The sequence below is a fragment of the Peromyscus leucopus genome, chromosome 6 (assembly GCF_004664715.2).
Source record: "Peromyscus leucopus breed LL Stock chromosome 6, UCI_PerLeu_2.1, whole genome shotgun sequence".
NCBI lineage: Eukaryota > Metazoa > Chordata > Mammalia > Rodentia > Cricetidae > Peromyscus > Peromyscus leucopus.
Genome location: NC_051068.1, coordinates 38,482,911 through 38,504,897, shown reverse-complemented (window position 1 = coordinate 38,504,897; position 21,987 = coordinate 38,482,911). Strand labels below are relative to the sequence as shown.

Genomic DNA, 21,987 nt, shown 5'->3' with positions numbered 1-21,987 from the left:
GATACTTCACTTGGTAGGGGATCTTGTGTTCCATGGTAATGCATTCAAACCCAGGATGAAGAGGGCCTAGTCAACTGTTGTTTATTATAAAATTGTTCTGAGATGCAGCTAAGACACTAATTCATGCACAGCTTTTTGTACTTAAATCTCATGTTCTACCAACCGAGGTACTCAGGCATCTCTTTCATATATTTATCAGTTATAAATTAAGCTGATCATCAAAGAAAATATTGGCAAGGACAAAGAACAAAAGAAATGAAACACTGTGTGTGTGTGTGTGTGTGTGTGTGTGTGTGTGTGTGTGTGTATACACTTAATGAATGGAGTAGTCCCGCCAGTTAGAACAGCTAGTGATGCTGCAAGTTTCAAGGATTATGAATTGGAGAAAAAAAATTATAACATGATCCTTTATTGATTCTTTGGGAATTTCACATCATGCCCCCCAATCCTGCTCACCTCCTTGTCCCTCCATACCCTCCTCTCACCCCTACAGCATCCCTACCCTCCCTCAAAAAACCCTCCAAAAAGAAAATTAAAAACAAACCAAAACAAAAAAAAAATCTCTGTTGTAGGATAATCTTTTTGTACACTATGAAGATGTGTCTTTGCCAAAGTACCTTCTGATAGATTTAATAAAGAGATGAATGTCCAATAGATAGACAGGAGAGGACAGGCAGGATTTCCAGGGAGAAAAAGAATAAAAGAGATGAACCTAGGTATACAGGGATGTCGGTGAGACACCAACCATGTCGGACATATAGAATGGAGGAGAGGTAAAAAAGAAAACCACGTGGCAGAATGTAGATTAATAGAAGCAGGTTAATTTTAGTTATAAGACGTAGTTGGGGACAAGCCTAAAGGCCAAGTTTTCATAATTAATAGGAAGTTCCTATGTTATTATTTGTGAGTTGGCAGTCCCAAAAGAAAGTAAAACAACATTTGGCACCCAACATGAGGCATGCAAATCCATATAGGACCTGAGAAAGCTGAAAAATAAAATTCCAAACACAGAGTCAGATGCGGCTTCTAGGCGACCTTTGTCTCTCAAGCAGGCCCTGTGTTTGCAACATACAGAGGCATGGCCCCTTTAATACAGCTAAGCACTTAAATAGACTGCACACTCCTGGGGCAGGAGACTAAAGAGAAGCACCTGCTGCAACTTCCCAGAGTAGGGACGGTTAGAAGCAGCTGGGACGGTTAGGCTGAGTGAGTTAGCAAACAGGCCATATGCTAAGCTAGCTGCATGGCAGAGGGTCTAGACTAGTGCTGCCTAGTAGTTTAAGCTTAGATGATAAAGAAAGAAAAGAAAATGCTTTGTTGACTTTAAATTTTTTGAATGCTGATGAGCAATGGGCAAATGCTGCTGAGAAACATTGTTTTGTAGAAAAAACTACTAAATTAAAACTGTCTTAACTTCAGAATGGAAGTCAGGAAATATGTTGAGTTTGGGCAGAGGTTATGCCTTTGTTTCCATGGGAAACAAAATGCTATGGATTCCTTCAAAATTAATGAAGATCAGACTTAATTAGGGGAGACCTCCTGAAAATCTTGGCTACAGACATAAAGGAAAAAAAATAAGTGACATATAACTTATTCCTCTACACGGGCACAGCTCTAAGACCAAATGAGACATGATAAATCTTGCTGGATACAGAGTTCTCATGACTTATTATTACATGCCATTCTTTCATGTGGCATGGATGGAGATTTATATTACAGTTTGGTTATGCAGTCCAAATCGACTTATAAAGTTCATAGATGTCTTTCACCTGCTCAGACACAGACCAAAGAATCATCTTCAGCTGATTTGTACACACCGCACATTCTATACTTGTGTTACTGAAGACATGTATGCTACCTTTAAAAGATTGTGTGTTTTCAGAAAAAAAAGACCAGACACCAATCAGGACAAGTAGCCTAGGTGATCCAGCCTCTCAGAATGCCTCCATTGCAGTCTCCTAAAAAATTTGCATCCAGAACAACTTCAAAGCTGCTAATTGAGATGGTCCAGCCTCACAGACTATTCCATCTTGGACTTCAGATAAGCTCTGTACTTTCCCATCAAAAAGAGACTGGGCAATAAATGTCAGCAAGACACATCTGATCCTGACAGCACCAATCTACCTCAAAAAAGGATGATGGGCATCAAAGAACCTCCATATGGAGTTTGCTTTCAATGTAGGAAAGCCAGCCACTGGGTAGGAAACAGCACTTTCCTCAACTGCTGACAATATGCTGTATAAACTGGACAATTAGGACACAAAAGAAAGTGACTGCCAAACTTTGCCAAGGCAAGGTAGAAGAGTCCATCAAAATTCCTGCTTCACAGAAAAGTCTGTCAGATATTGTAGGCCTGTAGGCCAAAGATGGATGTTCCAACATTGCAGAGGAAACTTGGGTGACTGTTCAGGCAGCCAGCTGCTTCTGTCATTTCTATAGTTTTAGAAATTGTTTGCTCTGCACTTCCTGTTTACTCAGGTAATATTTTATCCATTTTGGGTCTCTGATGGGGGTTGAAGACTAGATAATTATACCATTTTCTTTGTTACCAAACTCAAAAAAAGAAAAACTTTTAAAAGAGATGTAAAGTTTATAAAGGTTGAGAGACATAGAAGCTTAAGTTGTTTATCTGAGAAAATACTTTAAGGTCTAAAAAGACGTTTTTAGGTTGATTATACAAGTTATGATAGAAAGTGGTTTAGATGAATTCAAAACAGGATAGATAATGGAGTATTTTCTGATTTTGCCAAGTACAAATGGACTGGACATTGTGAATGTACTTCTTATCTGATAATTGTTCTTATTGTATATAGCTTTACTGTGTTGAGAGTTAAAACCTTCCTTTTTATTTAGACAAAAAGGGGGGAATGTTATGAGATCATCTTTTTGTGCACTGTGAAGATGTGGCATTGCAAAAGGGTCTTCTGACTGGATCAATAAGGAGCTGAATAACTAACAGATAGCTAGAAGAGGACAGGAAGAATTTCCAGGGAGAGAGAGGAAAGAGATGAATCTAGGTGTTCAGAGGTACCAGCAAGACATGGACTAAATCAGACATACAGAAGGGAGAAGTTAGAAAAAAAAAAAGCTATGTGACAGAATGGAGATTAATAGAAACAAGTTAATTTAAGTTATAAGAGCTGGTTGGGGACAAGCCTAAGCTAAAGGTCAAGATTTCATAGTTAATAAGAAGTCTGCATGTCATTATTTGTGAGCTGGTGGTCCCAAAGGAAAGTCAAACAACACACCCAACACCTCTTCATCCTAGTGGCACTGGGCACTAGGATGTATCAACGCAGTATACCCTTTCATCCAATCCACCACACCCACAAAATATTCACTGCAATGAGTCACTTAATCTGGTTCAAGGCCTCTGGCACATCAGAATCACTGGAGCCTCACCAAAACTCCTCTTGGATATCCTGTTGTTGCCCCGAGTCACGGGGCTCCTGTGGTTATTGTTCTGCAGGATCAATCCCTTCACTCACTCTGGCAAGTCAAAGATGGGGCAGATGTTGGTGTGAGCCAACCCGAGGCCCAGGATGCAAGTCTGGGGTGGTAGCTGAGCTAGTCAGTTTGGACCACTGGGACTGCCCCCTCAGGGGAGGGGCAGAGCCAGCTCTCCTAGGCCCATGCCATCACAGCCAGCTCTTCCACACCCATAGTGAGGGGTGGGACCATCTCTTCTGAGTGCTGGGGCCAGCTCTCCTGCTGTAGTGTCCAGCAAGGGGCAAGGCCAGCTATCCTAAGGCCAGTGATGGGCAGGGCCAGCTCAGCATGGCCCTTTGATTCTAACATGAGTGGTTCCTATGACTCCCTATGGCAACACGGGCCATGAACATCATCACAGACCCCAGCTGCAGCAGGAACACAGACCCAGATGTGACCCTCGGCATCAGTCCAGGCCTGAAAGATGCCATGGCCCTGAGTAGCAGCAAAGGCCACTCAGACTGGCATGGCTTGGGTGGCATAGTCCTCGGGCAGAATTGAAGAAAAAAAATGTGTTGTTTTGTTTTTTTTTCCAAGACAAGGTTTCTCTGTGTAACAGCCCTGGTTGTCCTAGATCTTGCTTTGTAGATCAGGCTAACCTTGAACTCACAGAGATCCGCCTGCCTCTGCCTCCCAAGTGCTGGGATTATAGGCACGCATCACCACTACCTGGCATGAAGAAGATTTTAAAACATACATACACTCACAAAATGACATCCTACATATACAAACATAAATACTCCAGGTCTAGTTATTAATTTCCTTAAAAATTGTTGAACAACTTCTGTAAGCCAGGTACTATCCTGAGATACCAGCTCAGAGAAAAATCAAGAAGAAATCCAGTCCTGAACAAGTCAAAAATTTCCATGCATCCTTACTTTACAGCTGGAATGGATGAACAGAGATAACCAATAAGTTAATGTAACAGGTGCTAATCAAACAAAGAACAAGGCAACAGCAGTTTTAGCCAGAGTGGTCCCAGGTTTCACTGAGCGGTGCCACGGTGAAGCCAGTGGGCACACACTTGGGCATCTAGAGCAGGGAAGGAGAACAGTGCCCACCCGCTTTAAGGTCAAGGCTTAAAGTCAGAAAAAGCAAGCAGGCTGCCGGTGTTAGCCAAGGGAGGACGCAGGTGAGTGGGACAGTAGGTCATAAAAAGGATTCTGAGCCCAGGAGTGGCATGATTTCTGTTCTAACAGGATCATTCTGGCTACAAGGCAGAAAGCTGTGTGAGCAAGATGATCTAGCATCAACTGCCACTCCACAGGCAAGGGCAGTGAGTGGTACCGACCAGAAAAGGGGCAGTGAGCACAGGGCAGGGGCGGGTAGCCAAGAGCTGCCTGATTGGGAGTAAGGCCCGCTCAAGTGGAGGGAAACCAGGCAGGAAAGCCAGTCGGGGGCTGCTTCTGTGCAGACAAGAGATGATGGCCTGACCAGTACCTCCACAGCTGAGCTACTGCAGAGGTCACCAAGGGGCAAAATCAGGGGACATCAACAGGACTTGCTGAGTGAAGAGTGAGTAGCTTTCTGCTGCCCGCTACACTTTTTCAGTACTCATCATGCTCGGGTGCGGAGTTCTCAGTGGGTGCAGGTGACAAGCACTCGAAACATCAATAGTGAACCACAGCACACTGCCTCACTTACCCAAATTGGGATCCGGAGCCTGGCGTTTCTTAATCTTAGCTTCAGAAATAGCAGAATAATAGGCACAAGTCATCTTGATCAGCCAGGTCGCTCGAACCATTGGCACAGAATACTTAGCTAAATATGCAAAAACGTCCTCCTTTTTACTAAGGATGGGGACCTAAAAAGAAATAACATATAACAATCACACACCAGAGCACTGCACAGGCAAATTTAGAGAAGGAAGCAAGAAAGGGCTGGAAGTTATGTGTGCTGCTAGAAGAAAGTATGTCTGCTGCAATTTCAAACAGTGCATGTGGCTTTAAGAGAGGGAAGAAACTTTAAGCCAATTTTCATTACGAAACGAAAATCAAAATTATGTTCAGCACATGGCGAAAATGGTTATCAGCCATGCTTTCTTACTTATGAAACAAAGTCTTGTCATATCCTCAGATGAGGAAAGTTATTTGCCTTATGAACAAACAGGGGAAAATAATTTTATGATACTCTTCCAAGTGATTTATCCCAAAATGAGATGGGAAAGATCAGACAGGATCTGTCGCCATTCTACATTTTATCTGTGGACACTCTTTTGCACGAGGTTTTCTAACTGCAATATTTCACAAATGCAACCATTTCCAGAAACCCATGTGAAAGTGACTTTAGCCCAAAATGTTAAGTTGACTCTAAAATGATGGATCAGTGAATCTGCCTAATACACTGAGCCACAATAGCTGGGCAATTAATTCACTGGCTGAAGTAGACACTTGAGGCTGTTAATTCTTTCTTCAAGACCACAAAGGTACAATTCAGCCAATTAGTATCCCAATATACCAATGAATGGTTTGAAAGAGTTAATTCATTCTTCCAGAATACCTCATAAATATCCTATAAACAGCCTGCTAGTCTATGTAATCCATTCAATTTATGAATATGGTGAAAAAGTCAACAAGAGTACATTTGTGACGATGCAAGGAGATGGGACTAGTAAAACCGTAAGGGGCACACACCCCATACCCCACAGCAGGGTGACTACTTATGTAATACTTCCTTAGGTTTTGCCAAATCAAGTCCATCACTCTTTAGCCATTTATGAATTTTGATAATACCAATCCTATGCACCTCACCAAGTGGGTATTTTGGGGTTTTTTTAGTGTGTGTATAAAAATTATAGCAATAAACATTTTGTCACCAGATTAGGGATCTCTCTATACCAGCCAAAGTGTCTTCATGCCATTGATTTGGCCCTTTCAAAAGAAGCCACTAGAACCTGTCCATGGATATCTCTCTACCACCCCAAAAAAATCATACTTGAATTTGGGTTAGGAGGTCAAGGTTTCAAACTTGACAATTCATATAGCATAGTATTTTTCCACTAGCTTGCCAAGTCAAGTGCATTTTTTAATTTAACCATTTGCATGCCTGGTATAAGGTGTGATCCCTAGAATTTAAAAGTTTAAGTATTTTTTTTAATACAACCCTTAAAAATAAGCGATCTCAGTTGGGCTCTCCAAAAAAACATCAAGCTGTTCCAGTGCTGAAGGAACACTTGCCTGCCTTGCTCAATGGAGTATCGTGTGTCCACACTGTGTTTACAGAAAACTGAAGAATTCCTGATCAAGGACACTTGCTGCCTTGAGCACTGAATTCAGACCATGGCCCCCATGATACAGAAAACTACACTGTACAAACGCAACTAACAGGAGGGAAAGTCAAAGGGGCTACATCTGTAAAGCTTCATCGCTGCACAACACTGTGCTACGTTTTCATGAGAAAATGCCCTGCAATTTTAGAATACAAGGCCCATCTTTTGTGGAACACGGTCTCTGTAGTTACTATCATTTAAGACAGAGACAAGAAAAACACAGGGTCAAACATTTACTCAAGACCTGATGCTTTTCGAGAGACTACACAATATGGAACCAGTGGGGTAAAATGTACCAGTCCAGATCAGGCTGCCTCTCATTGGTACACACCAAAAAGATGGAAGATCAAAGCCTAAAAACGCAGATCAATGCAAAGTAAAAGTTAGCATCTCCAAGGAGTCCTGCTAATAGTATCTTTCACAGATGACCAAAGGATTTATTTAAACAGCAACAGTTAGGAGGGGAAAATGCAAACAGTTGAAAATTTGAAATGTTTGGATAAAATAGCATACAAAACTGACCAACAGATCTTACATGAACAGCACAGGACAAAACTGCAAAACCCTGAGTTGAGTCAAGTCAGGGCATCACTATCCAAACAAACAGATGTGAAGAAAGTTAGCTGATTAAGCAAGAAGATACGTAGAGATGGTTTTGTCCAATCTACAGTTTAGGCCAACTTGGGGAGAAAATGATGTTTGCTGGTGACTTTGTTTGTTTGTTTGTTTGTTTTACAGTGACGGATCCCTTTTTTTTCCCCAGTAAAATACCGGACATCAACTTGATATTGAATATAGGCAACCACTGGGCAGTGTTTCAGTCTCTAAATCAATCTAGAGCTGCAAAGGAAATTAAGATGCTAAGTGTGTGCTTCTTGCATGCGCACAAGGCTATTTATTACTAACACATCTCCGCTTGGATGTCCACCACCATCAGCATTTTCCATTATCTAATCGGGACCAGAACGAAAGGGAATTCTCAGACCTCAGTAGCCTAGGGTACCCACATAAAAAAGTAAGAACTAATCAACTGTTCAAGAGGTAGAAGAGTATCCCTGGTTGCCAGAATTTTCCTTTTCCAAATCAAGTAATAGTGGAGACTGAATTAAAAGTCCTTTTCAGGCTTCTCTAGATACTGTATAACTTTATACTAATGGAAAGCCATGGTGGAAACATAGTTCATCCCATATGGAAAACTATTCTAAAAGCCGGGGAAGAGCTGGAGGATGACTCTGGATCACAGCACTGCTTCCTGCTGTAAGCCCTCGTACACCATGTAAACATCAGAAATTAACTAAGTGGTTGACTATGAAGACCATGTAGAGAATGTGGTCCTTTGCCCAAATCTACAAGAGCTTTTGCCATTTCAAAAGGATGAAATTGTGAGAAGAGAAGAAGGACTCCTGGAATGCCTAAGACATGAATACATCAGAGTCAATGTTTTCTAAAGAAAATGTCTATGTTTGCAAAGAATTAATGCCAGGGCTTACCTGAGGGACACCTGACTTGGCCAGAGGCAGCTCCTAATAAAGAAAGAAGAACAATAGCTAATACAGCACACCATGAGTCATCTCCCTCTTAAAAGATAAGAGACCCCTACACCCTTAAGGCAAGGAAACCAACTCCTTATCAATATTCACTTTAAGAAAGCATCCAAAAAGTATCCATAGAGATTGTAACAAAGGAAAACTTTAAAGAACACCCAGCTGACAGCGCAGAGGCTGTGAATCGGTGTTCAAAAGCCATCAGACTCTACAGGATGCTCTCTGGCTTATATGGCCTTCAGAGACAATCAACCCATGGGCCACAGTGAGACCACAAACAGCTATTAACACTGGGGAAGAAGTGTTCCAACTCCAGAGTTCAGGTGGGTTGAGACAGCGGCACTAACTCCGTGGAAAGAGTTGGTCACATTTAAACAAATGATCTTCAAAGACTGCAAGGACCTTTCACATCTGTCTGTCTGTCTGTCTGTCTGTCTATCTATCTATCTATCTACCTATCTATCTATCTATCAGAGGCATGCAATGTCAAGATATTATAGCAAAATAAAGCCAATGGAGGATGCAGGCACTATTTTCAAAGAGTTGTTTTCAAAAACAAACAGGCAAGTATACCAAGGCATTCCTTTCTGAGCTGGTCCCATACCAGGTGGGAGTGATAACGGCATACTTAGAACAGAAGATGGCAGCCCCTAAAACTCAGGGACTCCAGGGGAGATGAGAAGAGACACCTTGGATTGTTTCAAAGGTATACAAGAAGTCATAGATAAAGACTTGGAGGGAGAGTTCTAACTTCTTTACGATAAACTTTCAAAGGATGTCTTGTATTATTCAGACTACAAGATTATTGAAACTATATATTGATTATTCCCTCTGAAGATAATTACTGGAGGGTAAAGATTTTAAAAAGAACCTCCTACAACCCCATACACATCCTTGTCAAAAAAAGTTATAAATAAATATGCATGTTTTGTTTAAAATATTTTCTCATAACACAAAACATACCCAGAATAAAACTCTTTATCTTGCTTGATGGTAAGACTTAACTTAGCTTGAAGCTATTATTTACACTCGAGTGTGTGTGTGTGTGTGTGTGTGTGTGTGTGTGTGTGTGTGTGTGTGTGTGTGTCTGTGTCTGTGTCTGTGTCTCTGTGTGTCTATATGTAACTCCCAAGTGCTGGGATTACTGGCAGGAGCCTAGGATTACACACCCAGCTGGGATGGCTATTTAGACAGACAAGGGAATAATCTCAAAGAGATCTTTTTATCTTATCTTGGTCATCTGGATCTAAGAAAACTAAAAGTGTAATGGGGAAAAAATGAAGTATTATTGCCTACTTTTAAATTTTAAGATATGTTTGAGTCCACCTAAACTGCCTCTATGCAGATGCTTTAGGTTCCCTGAGCACCACATGTAATCAAAATAGAGGGAATAACAAGAAGAGTTCTATCTGTCCTGTGTGCCTGCAACTGAGCCTTCAGTCTATAAAAGAGTAAGGAGAAATAAATGTACATGTGCACAGTATGTCAAACAGCTTCATTTCTAAAACTGTAATTATAACAATGGAAGAAAAATACTTGATACCTTTTTTGCCAAAATAGCAAGTGGCTTATTTCCTGCTAAGTCAGAGAACCAACTATGAATTGCACTCTGAGATCGAGCAGTAACCAGCCAATAATTATCTTTAGCATTGACTTGGGGTTTCTTCTTTCCGGTGTCCTGGAAAGTGTTAAGCTTTAGTTTCTCGGCCAATATGCTGCTGAAATACGCACCGATCTGTAGAAAGAAATGGAAACCAGACAGTATTTAACAATGTGCAACGATCTAAGGATTACACATTTTACCTTCATTGTTTCAACTAAAATCTTTATACAGCCCATCAGAGAACAAAATGGAAATTTAAATCTTTGAAGCCCAAAACTGTGATCTCCATACAGTAAATCCTGAAGCTCAATGGTGCGATGTCTGTCCAGTAACACTACGCAAAACTCCACACAGCACCTCTGCCCCACTGACCCCAAGCAGTTGGGAAGAGGGAAGCACCACAGGCTATCTCTGGCAACACGAAGTTCCTTCCACCAGGAAGAATTTCAGAACGGGCTGTGCTTGGATCTTAACCGCACTCTCTCCCTCGCCATACTGCACACTCCACAGGGGAGAACTTGCTCCCACGCAGGGACACACTGGAGAGGAGAGAGGCTGGGAATCCAGGTAAACATTCTTCTTGTTTCACCTGAACAGCACGTGCTTTTCGAAAGGAAATCCTGTGTTCACACTTGGTGCTGCTTTCTTAAAGAACCTAGAGAAATGTATTTAAAAGGAAGATCGCAAAAGGTAGAGATGAGTTAGGTGCTCAGCCTTATGACTGCAGTGCCCATTTTACAAACACAAGGAGAGGACAAGAAAAGGGGGGAGTCACTTAGGTTGAACAGGACAGGGTAGAAAAGCCAGCTTCTGCCAGCTACTTTATCTTCCATGTTATTAATAGGGTAGGGTGGGCAATGAGTGGGGTGTGGAGAGGAGCAAACAGTGAAAGGAGAGACAGCCGAGGGCAGGACGGGAGGAAGATAAGAGATTCAGTAAATCTACAGGAAACCTGCTAAGAGTTTTCAAGAATCCTGAAAGCATCACATTTGTTCCATGAGAACTTTTAAATCATAGGAAGCAAACAATGTCTAAGAAGTGCCACCAATAGTTAGCAATCAGTAGCAACTTCATGAGATAAGAGCACTACTCTGAAAAAAAAAAAAAATCAATAAGAGTCCCATCTTAGTTAAAAGTCAGAAGTAAGTCTCATGCATAGTGTGACCCAACAGTCTGACTGAAGCCATCAATCGAGTTGATCCTCAGGACAAAAAGCTGGTACAACTTTTCTGTTAAATGTGAACAGAAATTCCCTGCACTGAAAAATGGTAATAAAAACTGTGATGGTTTGAATCTGAAGGCCCCCACAGACTCATATATTTGAATGCTTAGTCATCAGGAAATGTCACTATTTGGAAGGATTAGGATTAGGAGGTGTGGCCTTGTTGAGGAAGTCTGTCACTGAAGGCGGGCTTTGAAAAGCCCTCGTCAAGCCCTGAGTCTCTCTCTCTCTGCCTATGGGTCATGATGGAGCTCTCAGCTACTGCTCCAATGCTTGCCAGCCACCGTGCTCCCTGCCCTGATGAAATCCACTAAACCTCTGCACTGTGAGCCAGCTCGAATGAAATGCTCTCTTTTATACGAGCTACCTTGGTATTGTCTCTTCACAGGAATAGAATAATGACTAACAAAAACCAGAGTGGGTAGCAAAACAGATCCAGATTTTGGTTTTCAAACAAATTCACTGAAGTTTTTCTACTTAAAGCAAACGTTTCTAGAACTTTCTGTGGATAAATTAAGTAGAAGCAGAACCAGTTGGTTGTAAACAAGCAGTCACTAACAGCAAATTATTCGATTTTAAATTTCTCAACTAATATTTGGTCTTTCTCCCAAGGGCATTAAACACCTAAGAGCATACACTCCTGCATATTCAAGAGACCTCTCAGTTGCACTTGTGTCTAGGGACGTTAATTATAATGAAAAAGGATAGAAAAGTAAAAAGAAAATTACTCTAAGGAGTCAATGTACCCTCTTAATAATAGAAAAAAAACTGAATATAAATGTTTTATAATTCTCCTTAGTGAATTTTGTAAACAAATTCATACTGTAAGCAAAGTCAAAATTCCTAAGTAAGCAAGACAGGAGAAATACACATTAGAGCTCAAAAGAAAATGTTGAGCCGGGCGTTGGTGGCGCACGCCTTTAATCCCAGCACTCGGGAGGCAGAGCCAGGCGGATCTCTGTGAGTTCGAGGCCAGCCTGGGCTACCAAGTGAGCTCCAGGAAAGGCGCAAAAGCTACACAGAGAAACCCTGTCTCGAAAAACCAAAAAAAAAAAAGAAAAAAAGAAAATGTTGAAATAATGTAACATTAAAAAACATTTTAAGACTGGTCTCATGCTGGCCTGGAACATACCTCCCCACCCCCAACCAGCTACAGTGCTTAGTTTTCTTCTAACAGCAATATATTTACATTATTCAAAAATCAGAAGATATATTTTTTTAAAGCCTCATTCTCAAAACCTAAGTCCTAACTCCAAGTAATCAATTTGATTAGTTGGTTGTGCAGCCTTCCACTGTTACGTGAACAGACACAAGCAAACACATACTTGTTATTTTCCTTTCTGGCATATCTGGCTCACTATGCCCAGTCAGTATGAGTACACCTGTATGTGGAATTCATTTATTTGTTTAGCCACACAATAATGTTCTGCATGAATATGCTGTCCTTTATTTAATATGGAGAGTATTAGCGGGCACCTGGAGCATAGGCTCTAAACGATAGTATTATGACTCCTGTCCAAAAGAACACCTTTCACATTTGTTAATGCAGGTACAGGACAATTTCCATAGTTTAGATGGCATGATTCTGCAATTTTAATTATACTGCCATATCACCCTTCACAAGGTCTAATATCAGTTTATATTCTTTCAAACAAAGTGTAAGAAGGTTAACTCAACACTTGATTTTATTCACCCATACCTATCCAGTTAATAGCTCCTTTGATAAGAACATGGGAAAGGTCAGGTGTTAAGTACTAAGATTTCCTACATTTCATGTTAACGAAATCAAATTCACATAAGAAATATCAGGTCTCTGAATAGACCTCACGGAAAAAGTGGTCCAAGTTGTAACAAGTGTTATTTTTGTTAACTTGGTTACTTAAATTATAAAATTTGACACTAAGAACCAAGAATTGAGCAGTTTATAACACATTAAAAAAAAAAAACTCCTCCTCTCTGATGTGAACTAAACACTGAATGCCCAAAATCCACACAATGAAATCCTAACCTGCGTTACTATATTTGACAACAGCCTTTTATCTTTTTAATTTTATTATAATTTGCATATATATAAGAGAAAGAGAGGGTGGGGTGGGGTGGGGAGGATGTCCAGGCTCACTGATGTCAGAGCATGTGGAAATCAGAGGACAAATTCCAGGAGACAGATCTCTCCTTTCTAGTTGAGTCAAGGTCTCGGTTTTTACAAAGACAAAGCTTAAGGATGTGTGAACAATGTGTGCAGAAAGCAGGTGGGAGTTTCCTCCTCCCAGATACTTATAGACTGAAACTGTTCATCTAGAGAGACCAACTGTCCAGACTAGCCACCACCTCCTCCTTGTGCTGTACATAAAAAAAAAAAAAAAAAAAAAAAAAGCTGCATTTCCAGGTTGCCGGAGGCGCCCTCCATCAAAGCCAGCACAGCCCACCTGATGCCAGCTTTTCTGTATGTGTGCCTATCATGTCTTCAATATATGTTGTTTCTGCTTTCCTGAGTTGCCCCAGTCAGGAGTCCAGGACCAAGCCATGTAGGACATGGCAGCAGATCACTTAAGAAAGATGAAGATGTTCTGGGGACAGGCAGTAAGGTGAGGGTTATATAGCAATGTGAGAGGGTAAACTGCCCACGATCTCCACACTAAAACAGGGTGAAGTGGCAAACAGTAAGTATACTGAATTACATACATAAAACTGTATATTAAATCACAGATACATAATTATAGTTGTAACATGAAGTATATGAAGATCCCAAAAGACAAAAGTATCACCGTGTCTGATAAATGGAACTACATATAAATATGCTTCGGTTTTCTTTCACATCTTCTCAATAGTATTTCCACTGATGATTTAGTGGTCAATTTTTTGTGTGTTTTTGTGAGAGAAAAGAAGTGTAGATATTGACTTGTGCTTTTTATTTCTTCCCTGTATATGTTTTTAATTTCATGACAATAAAAGTATTTAAATATCAAAGAATAATAATGTAAAAAGAATTTAAAAATCAACCACTAAAATAAAATGAGCAAAAACACTCCTATCTATACATCTAATTGATCCATGGAAAAAGATATTTGATTTAATAAACTTCTGAACATAATATTCTGACTATAATTTTTTTACATTTTTAATTAATATATAAGTAATCACTTTCCCCCTTCCTATCCTTCTTCCAGCCCTCCCAAGCCTCTCCCTCCAACTCTGACTATTCATTTTTAATGAGAGTTGGTCTAAGGACCAAAGGCAGTGTAGAGAAATTGTAAACCTTACACGGAAACTTGGTTGTCATGATGGCATATACATACATACCTCTCTCTCTCTCTCTCTCTCTCTCTCTCTCTCTCTCTCTCTCTCTCTCTCTCTCTCTCTCACACACACACACACACACACACACACACACAACATACACATCACACACACACACATACACACACCTCTCTCTCTCTCTCTCTCACACACACACACACAACATACACATCACACACACATACATACACACACCTCTCTCTCTCTCTCACACACACACACACTCACACCTCTCTTTCTCTCTCTCACACACACATACATACACATACACACACACACACACCTCTCTCACACCTCTCTCTCTCTCTCTCTCTCTCTCACACACACACACACATGTAGATGTAACCAACCGTCTTATTAAATAAGAAACACAGAAACAATGTAAAAGAGAAAGCCGAGAGGTCAGAGCTCAGAGCTAAAATCTCACCCTTCCTCCTGCTGTCCCAGCTTCGCGAAAAGAGACCTACTTCCTGTCGGTTCGTTTTTTTATAGTGTGTTGTTCTGCCTTCTCATTGGTTGTAAACCCAAACACATGACTGCCTCGTCACTGTCTGAATGTACAGCCCCCTAGGTCTTAAAGGTATATGTCTCCAATGCTGACTGTATCCCTGAACACACAGAGATCTTATGGGATTAAAGGCGTGTGCCACCACCGCCACACTCTTGCTATGGCTCTAATAGCTCTGACCCTGAACACACAGATATCTATGGGATTAAAGGCGTGTGCCACCACCGCCACACTCTTGCTATGACTCTAATAGCTCTGACCCCCAGACAACTTTATTTATTAACATACAATCAAAATAATAATTCTGTACAATTAGATTACCACCACACACACACACACACACACACACACACACACACACACACACACATCAAGGGTATCACAAACACCCCTTTTCAGAAGTTACAGGAAACAATCAGCATTACCTTTGATGGGTTGATTACAATGTTTCTGGCAGAGCCATGTTCGTCTCCAGTGAAGGCTGGCTGATTGTTGAAACCCTGCTTTACATTCACAGCGGTAAGTTCATCCTGTTCAAGAGAACATACTGATTAAGCAGAGAACAGAAACACTTCAAGTCAATCCAGACACTGCAGCCTGAGTAAGAACTAAGTTCATTGTTGTCTGTAAGAGAAAGAAGTTGAGAGGACAATAATTAAGAGAGAAGAAACCAAAACCAATGCACACAGTAGGGAAAGTATCAAGTAAATGTTGTAAATTCTCACGATTCTAGGTGTAGGGCAGAGGTTATCTTGATTGGTTACTCAGCTTGTAAGAGCATGGAGTCAATCTTGACTGTCAGCTTGGCAGGATTAAAGTCATGGTGAAAACACATCTCTCAGTATGTAAAGTGTCCTTAGGAAAATTAAACTGAGCAGGAGGACTCACACTATGGTGATGCCATCTCAGGAGATGGGGTCCTGGACTTAAGAGAAAGGAACGAGCAGGATGAAACCAGCTCTCATTTCTGCTTCCTCATTGTGAGTTCTGTACACCCAACCACCCAAGCTTCTGGGGCAATGAGTTATTTCCCTGCTATGATGGACTGTTATTACCTCAACCTTAAGCCCAAATCCTCCCTCCCCTACATGACCTCCCCTGGAGTGCTGGGGATGCTGTGAATGTGTTGCTCTGATTGATTGATAAATAAAATGTTGATTGGCCAGTAGCCAGGCAGGAAGTATAGTACAGGTGGGATAAGCAGAGAGGAGAATTCTGGGAAGAGGAAGGTTGAGTCAAGAGTCGCAAGCCAGACACAGAGGAAGCAAGATGTACAAGTACTGGTAAGCCACAAGGCACGTGACAACTTACAGATTAATAGAAATGGGTTAATTTAAGATATAAGAACTGGAGAGCAAGATGCCTGAGCCATTAGGCCAAACAGTTTAAATAATATAAGCGTCTGTGTGTTTATTTGAGTCTGAGTGGCTGCGGGACCAGGCAGGACTGGAGATAACTCCAGCAACACTGGAGGGCATGTGGTCACAGCAGGGAGACGAGTAACTACTGCAAATGTCCTACTATTTTAATTGTTCTGTGAGTCCCATGAACTCTTTAGCTTATAAATTGGAAAAAGAAAAAAAAGGGGGAACAGTTCCTTCTCTCACACACAGAAAGAGGCTGTAGAACTTTGTAAGTTTTTGTGAGAGTTGCTTTTGTCCTTCTAGCATGTGGGTCCTGGTGATTGAACTGTCTAGTCAAAAGGCTTGCCAGCAAGCTCCTTTAGCTACTGGGCCATCTCACAACCCAAGATCATAAAGTGTTTTTAATTGGAACTGTCCTGAGGAGCTCATAGTTTGACTCTCCTTCCTTATTGCACTATTTTTAAATGTTTATTTATTTGTCTGTGCATGGGTGTTTTGCCTGCACAAATGTCTGTGCACCACATGCATACAGTGTCTGTGGAGGCATCAGAACTGGAGTTAGAGACCATGTGAGTAATCCTCGGTCCTCTGGGAAAGCAGCCAATGCTAAGCAATCTCCCTAGCTCTCAACCCTATTTCAGATTCAAAAAAGCTCTCCCATCTAACTTATCCAAGACCCTATAGTGAGTTATAGACAGAAATGAAAGGTTTATAGTAATAAGTTTTGTGGTGGTAAACATGCCCCACCACAACCCATAGCTGGGAGTGTGTGTGTGTGGGGGGGGGTCACTAGTGCTACATACTCTAGTTCACTCAATCCTTACCAACTCAGGTGCTCTATGGTCAAATCCATCGCACAGGTAAGAACAGTGACATACGCTAGCTATACTAGTGATAATCTGGGCAGGCCAACACTGAAATATCATCCTGAGGATGATCTTAGACCACAAAGAGACAGTTCCATAGCATAAAGAACAAATGTCACATGAAAATGTGGTCCAAAAATACAATGCTACTCCTACGATCCTTAAAATGACCTCCTGAATAGAGGTGGGAAAACTTGGCTAAGGTTACAACACATCAAAAAACAGCCTGAAATAATAATAAGTATTATTATTAATATTATTGTTTGTTTAGGTTTTGTTCTTGTTTCTCTGTGTAGCCCTGGCTTTCCTGGAACAAATTAGACCAGGATGGCCTTGAACTCAAGAGATCTGCCTGCCTCTGCCTCTCTAGTGCTGGGATTAAAGGTATGTGCCACCAAGCCTGACTGATAGCATGGAATTTTAGAAATTAAAAAGAAAAAAGCAATAAAAAAAAAGCACGACCTCCTTGCCCTGCCCATATTATCACTGAGTTCTAGAATAAATCAGAGCTTGAAAATACAGAAGGGAAAAAAAAAGGTGTAAAAAATGAGGCAAGAGACCATCTCAGTGAACTGAGCTGATGGTCACCACAGCACAAAGCAAAGAATGACAGATACCACATGCAAATGAGAGACAGGAAACTATTCCAAGGGCTGCTGTGACTAGTCAAAACTGGCTACCTTGGCTGAGAACCTCAGTCTGCTAGAACATGCCATGCAACTGCATTGTGTGTGCATTCATGGGCATCTTGGCAGGTCGCTGCTTTGGCCACTTTCAAAGGATCCCAATACATGGAGCAAAGTTCTGTGGGAATCAAGTCTTCTCCCAGCTGAGGCAGCCACTCAAATGATGATCCACACAGAAGACAGACTCCTTAACCATATCCAAAGACACCTCAAACTGGTCACCCATTATCAAATTAACTATTCAAAATTTTAAGACAAAACTACAAAATGTATATTTTAAGTCAGGGAGGTTTTGATCAATCTTTTTTTTTTTTGGTTTTGTTTTTTTTTTTTTTTGTTTTTTTTGTTTTTTTCGAGACAGGGTTTCTCTGTGTAGCTTTGCACCTTTCCTGGCACTTGCTTGGTAGCCCAGGCTGGCCTCAAACTCACAGAGATCCACCTGGATCTGCCTCCTGAGTGCTGGGATTAAAGGCGTGCGCCACCACCGCCCGGCCGATTTTGATCAATCTTAAGAAGCGGTTAATAAAAACGTCTGTTTAGCCTTAGTGCCTAAAACAGTAGGGGTACACATGGAGTCATGAAAGAGTATCAGAAGAAAACTGGGCATAAATTTGACTGTGATTTGCCACTAAAGCAATGGGGGAAACAGTGAGTATCAGCAATATTTTTTTACTCCCAAGGGCTGTGATTTACTCACGAGGAAATATGAGGCTTTGAGATCAGCTGGTTCTGCAGCATCTCTACTTTCTACTCTGAATTGACACAGCTCACTTACCGCCCCCCACCTCACACTTTGAGTCTTCACCACTTCAAAAGGGGTTCTACGGAAACAGGCAAAAACCAAGAGCATGGCAAGCCAAATTTGCATGGATGGTCTGTTTTCTGAAGTACGTGGAATGAGCAAACACTGATGGCAAAGATCCAAACGCGCTGAGAAGAAGACACACTCCAGTGTTGTCTCCTGTTGACAGCACAAACTCCAGCGCTGCACCGAGAGGCTCCCCTCAAAGGAAGATCATCCTCTCCAACCTGGAGGTGCCTGCGGATCCAACTCTGAGAAAGCAGGCTGGGACAGTGGTAGCATTAGGCAGCTTTAAGTGATTTAGACAAAAGGTGATGTGTGTCACCTGCATTCACACAAGAAGCTCCTGTGACGGCTCTGCACGCTTTGCCAAGATTAATTAGGTGTAATTAGAAAAGAAAGAGCCCAAAATTTGGAACAGAATGCTTCTAAGCTGCCAAGCCAGAGCTAGGGACACAAACAGCTACCTCCCTATGAGCTTTGAACCTCTTCAAAGCCTTTCCTAAATAGATGAATAACAGCCATCCACTGTTACAATGACTTTCCTTGGAAAGACAGGGAGACAGATCACAGCCATTACCTTGTAGCCCAAGGCAGCATTACACTGCACCATGATGCTCACATATGGAACTTCTATAGGTAGGTAACAAAGTTGTTCCAAAAGTAGCTAGAACACGGATAAGAAGGGCTCCTACACTCCTTCCCACTGACTTCAACTAAAACATAAGCCTTAGGCGGAAAGTACATGTGGCACATGCTGCCACCCCAGCACTCCAGAGGCAAAGGCAAGAACACATGAGTTCCAGCCGGAGCTACATGATCCCTTGTGTCAAAAAAGAAAATACAGTACACACCTCAAAGCAAATTTAGAAAGAAAGAAAGAAAGAAAGGGGAAAAAAAAGCAAATGCCTACAGAATCCCATGCTAACAGAAAAGGCTAGTGTTTACATTTTTCTCTACATTTTCAGATTCTATATAGATAGAAAAATCAGACATTTGGGACTATGGGCAAACTCCTAATGCAACCATGAGTCTCACATACATATGCTGAGGTTGCTATTTTTCTGGATCACTTTCAAAGCAATCTTTTAATTTCAACAAAATATTTCAAGGCTAGCGAGATGGCTCAGCCAGTAGAGGCGCTCAGGTGCAGACCTGACTACCTGAGTCTGATCCCCAGGACCCACAGAAGAGAACGACTCCCAAGGCTATCTTTGGTCTCTACATGTATGGCACAGGTAAACACGCACACACACACACACCTTTTTTTTTTCCTAAGTAAAAAAGATCTCTTTGGAGAAGTGAATACATTTTTTGATGCCATTCTGGAAACTGCGTAAGCTCCTTCTCACTCAAGAAATGGAACAAAAAAAAAAAAAAAAAAAAAAAAAAAAAGGCCAGCTCAGCACAAATTCCAAAGACCATGTCAAAGGCAGATTAATAAATGGCACACAAACCTGCACACACACACACACACACACACACACACACACACACACTCATGCCCCTTTCCACCCTCATCATCTAATACATAGACCAAAATCTCCGTCAGAGATGAACACAACAGATCAGCAGGAAACCAGCCCCTTAGCTGCTACCCAGGAAGACTGGTTAACCTATCTCACCCAGACACAGGTGTAGTGGGTATTCGCTCCACCCATGACCTTGGGCTAGCTGACCCGATAGAGGCAGTGCTTCTTGCCTGCCTGGACGAAGGCTTCCTGGCTTCCTCAAAAGAGCATTCTCTCAGACCCCTGAGGTTGCCTGCTGACTCCTGTTAGAAAAATGCTACTATCCATGATTGAATGATATGATGTTCATATCCAAGATGGCATGATAATCCCCATTACAGACAGAGTTTAAAGCCATTGGGCACCCTGTGGTGGTGGCGCACGCCTTTAATCCCAGCACTCGGGAGGCAGAGCCAGGCGGATCTCTGTGAGTTTAAGGCCAGCTTGGTCTAGTGAGATCTAGGACAGACACCAAAACTACACAGAGAAACCCTGTCTTGGAAAAAAAAAAAAGCCATTAGGTAGTAGGCATGGTTAACAGGTATAAGTGACCTGAAACATTAAGGAAGAACCTTTCACGCCCATACTTCATCATTAATTGTAACACTTCTCAACATACACACTACACTCCTTCCTTTGAAGTATTCTAAACACCCCGGTCACTGCGGCCTGTCAGAGCAGGGTCCATCTACTGCCTCTCACTCACCCTGCTTCTGTCCTGCCCACCTCCTAGCTGCACTGAGTATTCCTGAAATAGTGTCCTGACCTACATGGCCTTATCCAAAAACTGCGGAGGGCTTTCCCTGTTTCCACCCTCTGAAGAAGCTAAAGAAAGATCTAGCATAACTCTATACAGGTCATCAGTAATGCTAGAGGCCTTTTCCCTACCAGACTCTGGCCACAAATCAAAGCATTTCCCTATGACTGAAGATGCGCAGCTTCAGTGAAGATCAGTGGTCCAGCCTGGCTGATATTCTATATGTTGGAATCTCACAGATCTGCATTAGAAGGCAGGGCTCACACCTAGCACTGGGGACCAAGCTGCAGACCCCTCTCTATCTCATCTCTTTGTATAAAAGGGAACAAGAATAACTCACAGGGCTAAAGTCACCTAAGATAGAATGTTGCAGAGTTCAGCACTGTGCCTGATCCATTATTAAGTGCCCTGTTTTTTAATATTTTAACTTGCATTTAATCTACTTGACAACTTCATGCATTTCAACCTGAATGCCTACATCATGCCATTTCCATGCCTTCACCCTTAGAGTATTGTGAAGTCTTTTGAATTTCCCAAGCCATAATTCAGGCTCCTCCTCCGTTCAATCATCAAGTAATTATAAACACAGAACCACAGTAAAAAACTAGAGAATCCACCATTGGAAGAACAATGGCAAGTGTGGAATATAGCCCAGACAGAAATGCTGTCTGCTCGAGAGAACAAAGAAGGGGTCAGCCCAGTCTGAGAAGCCAGACAGGTGGGAAGGTGGCCTTTGAGATGAGCTCCAACTCTGAAGGATCGTTCTCTAAGAGGACTCTTACAACGCCAAAGTTCTGACCTCTTTCTTTTTTTTTCTTCTTCTTCAAAGATTTATTTATTGATTATGCATACAGTGTTCTGCCTGCATATATAACTGCAGGCCAGAAGAGGGCACCAGATCTCATTGTAGATGGTTGTGAGCCACTATGTGGTTGCTGGAAATTGAACTCAGAACCTCTGGAAGAGCAGCCAGTGCTCTTAAGCTCTGAGCCGTCTCTCCAGCCCCCTCTGACCTCTTTCATGAGGACACACCACATTAACAAAACAGAGTATGAAGAATCTGGAGTGTA

General features: G+C 41.7%; 1 protein-coding gene across 12 annotated transcripts in view; it reads right to left on the bottom strand.

The window, feature by feature from the left end:
* The window catches only part of Med12l (mediator complex subunit 12L), a 344,347-nt gene that overhangs the window by 301,153 nt on the left and 21,207 nt on the right, over positions 1-21,987 (bottom strand). For 9 of the 12 annotated variants that reach the window (XM_037206612.1, XM_037206616.1, XM_037206619.1 and 6 more), the window contains exons 3-6: positions 15,357-15,461; positions 9,845-10,036; positions 8,248-8,280; positions 5,134-5,293 (exon numbers count right to left, since the gene is read on the bottom strand). In XM_037206612.1, the coding sequence (XP_037062507.1) occupies positions 5,134-5,293; positions 8,248-8,280; positions 9,845-10,036; positions 15,357-15,461 (490 nt within the window). The remainder of the gene's footprint in view (positions 1-5,133; positions 5,294-8,247; positions 8,281-9,844; positions 10,037-15,356; positions 15,462-21,987) is intronic. The other 3 variants (XM_037206615.1, XM_028882184.2, XM_028882186.2) reach the window with 1 other exon arrangement.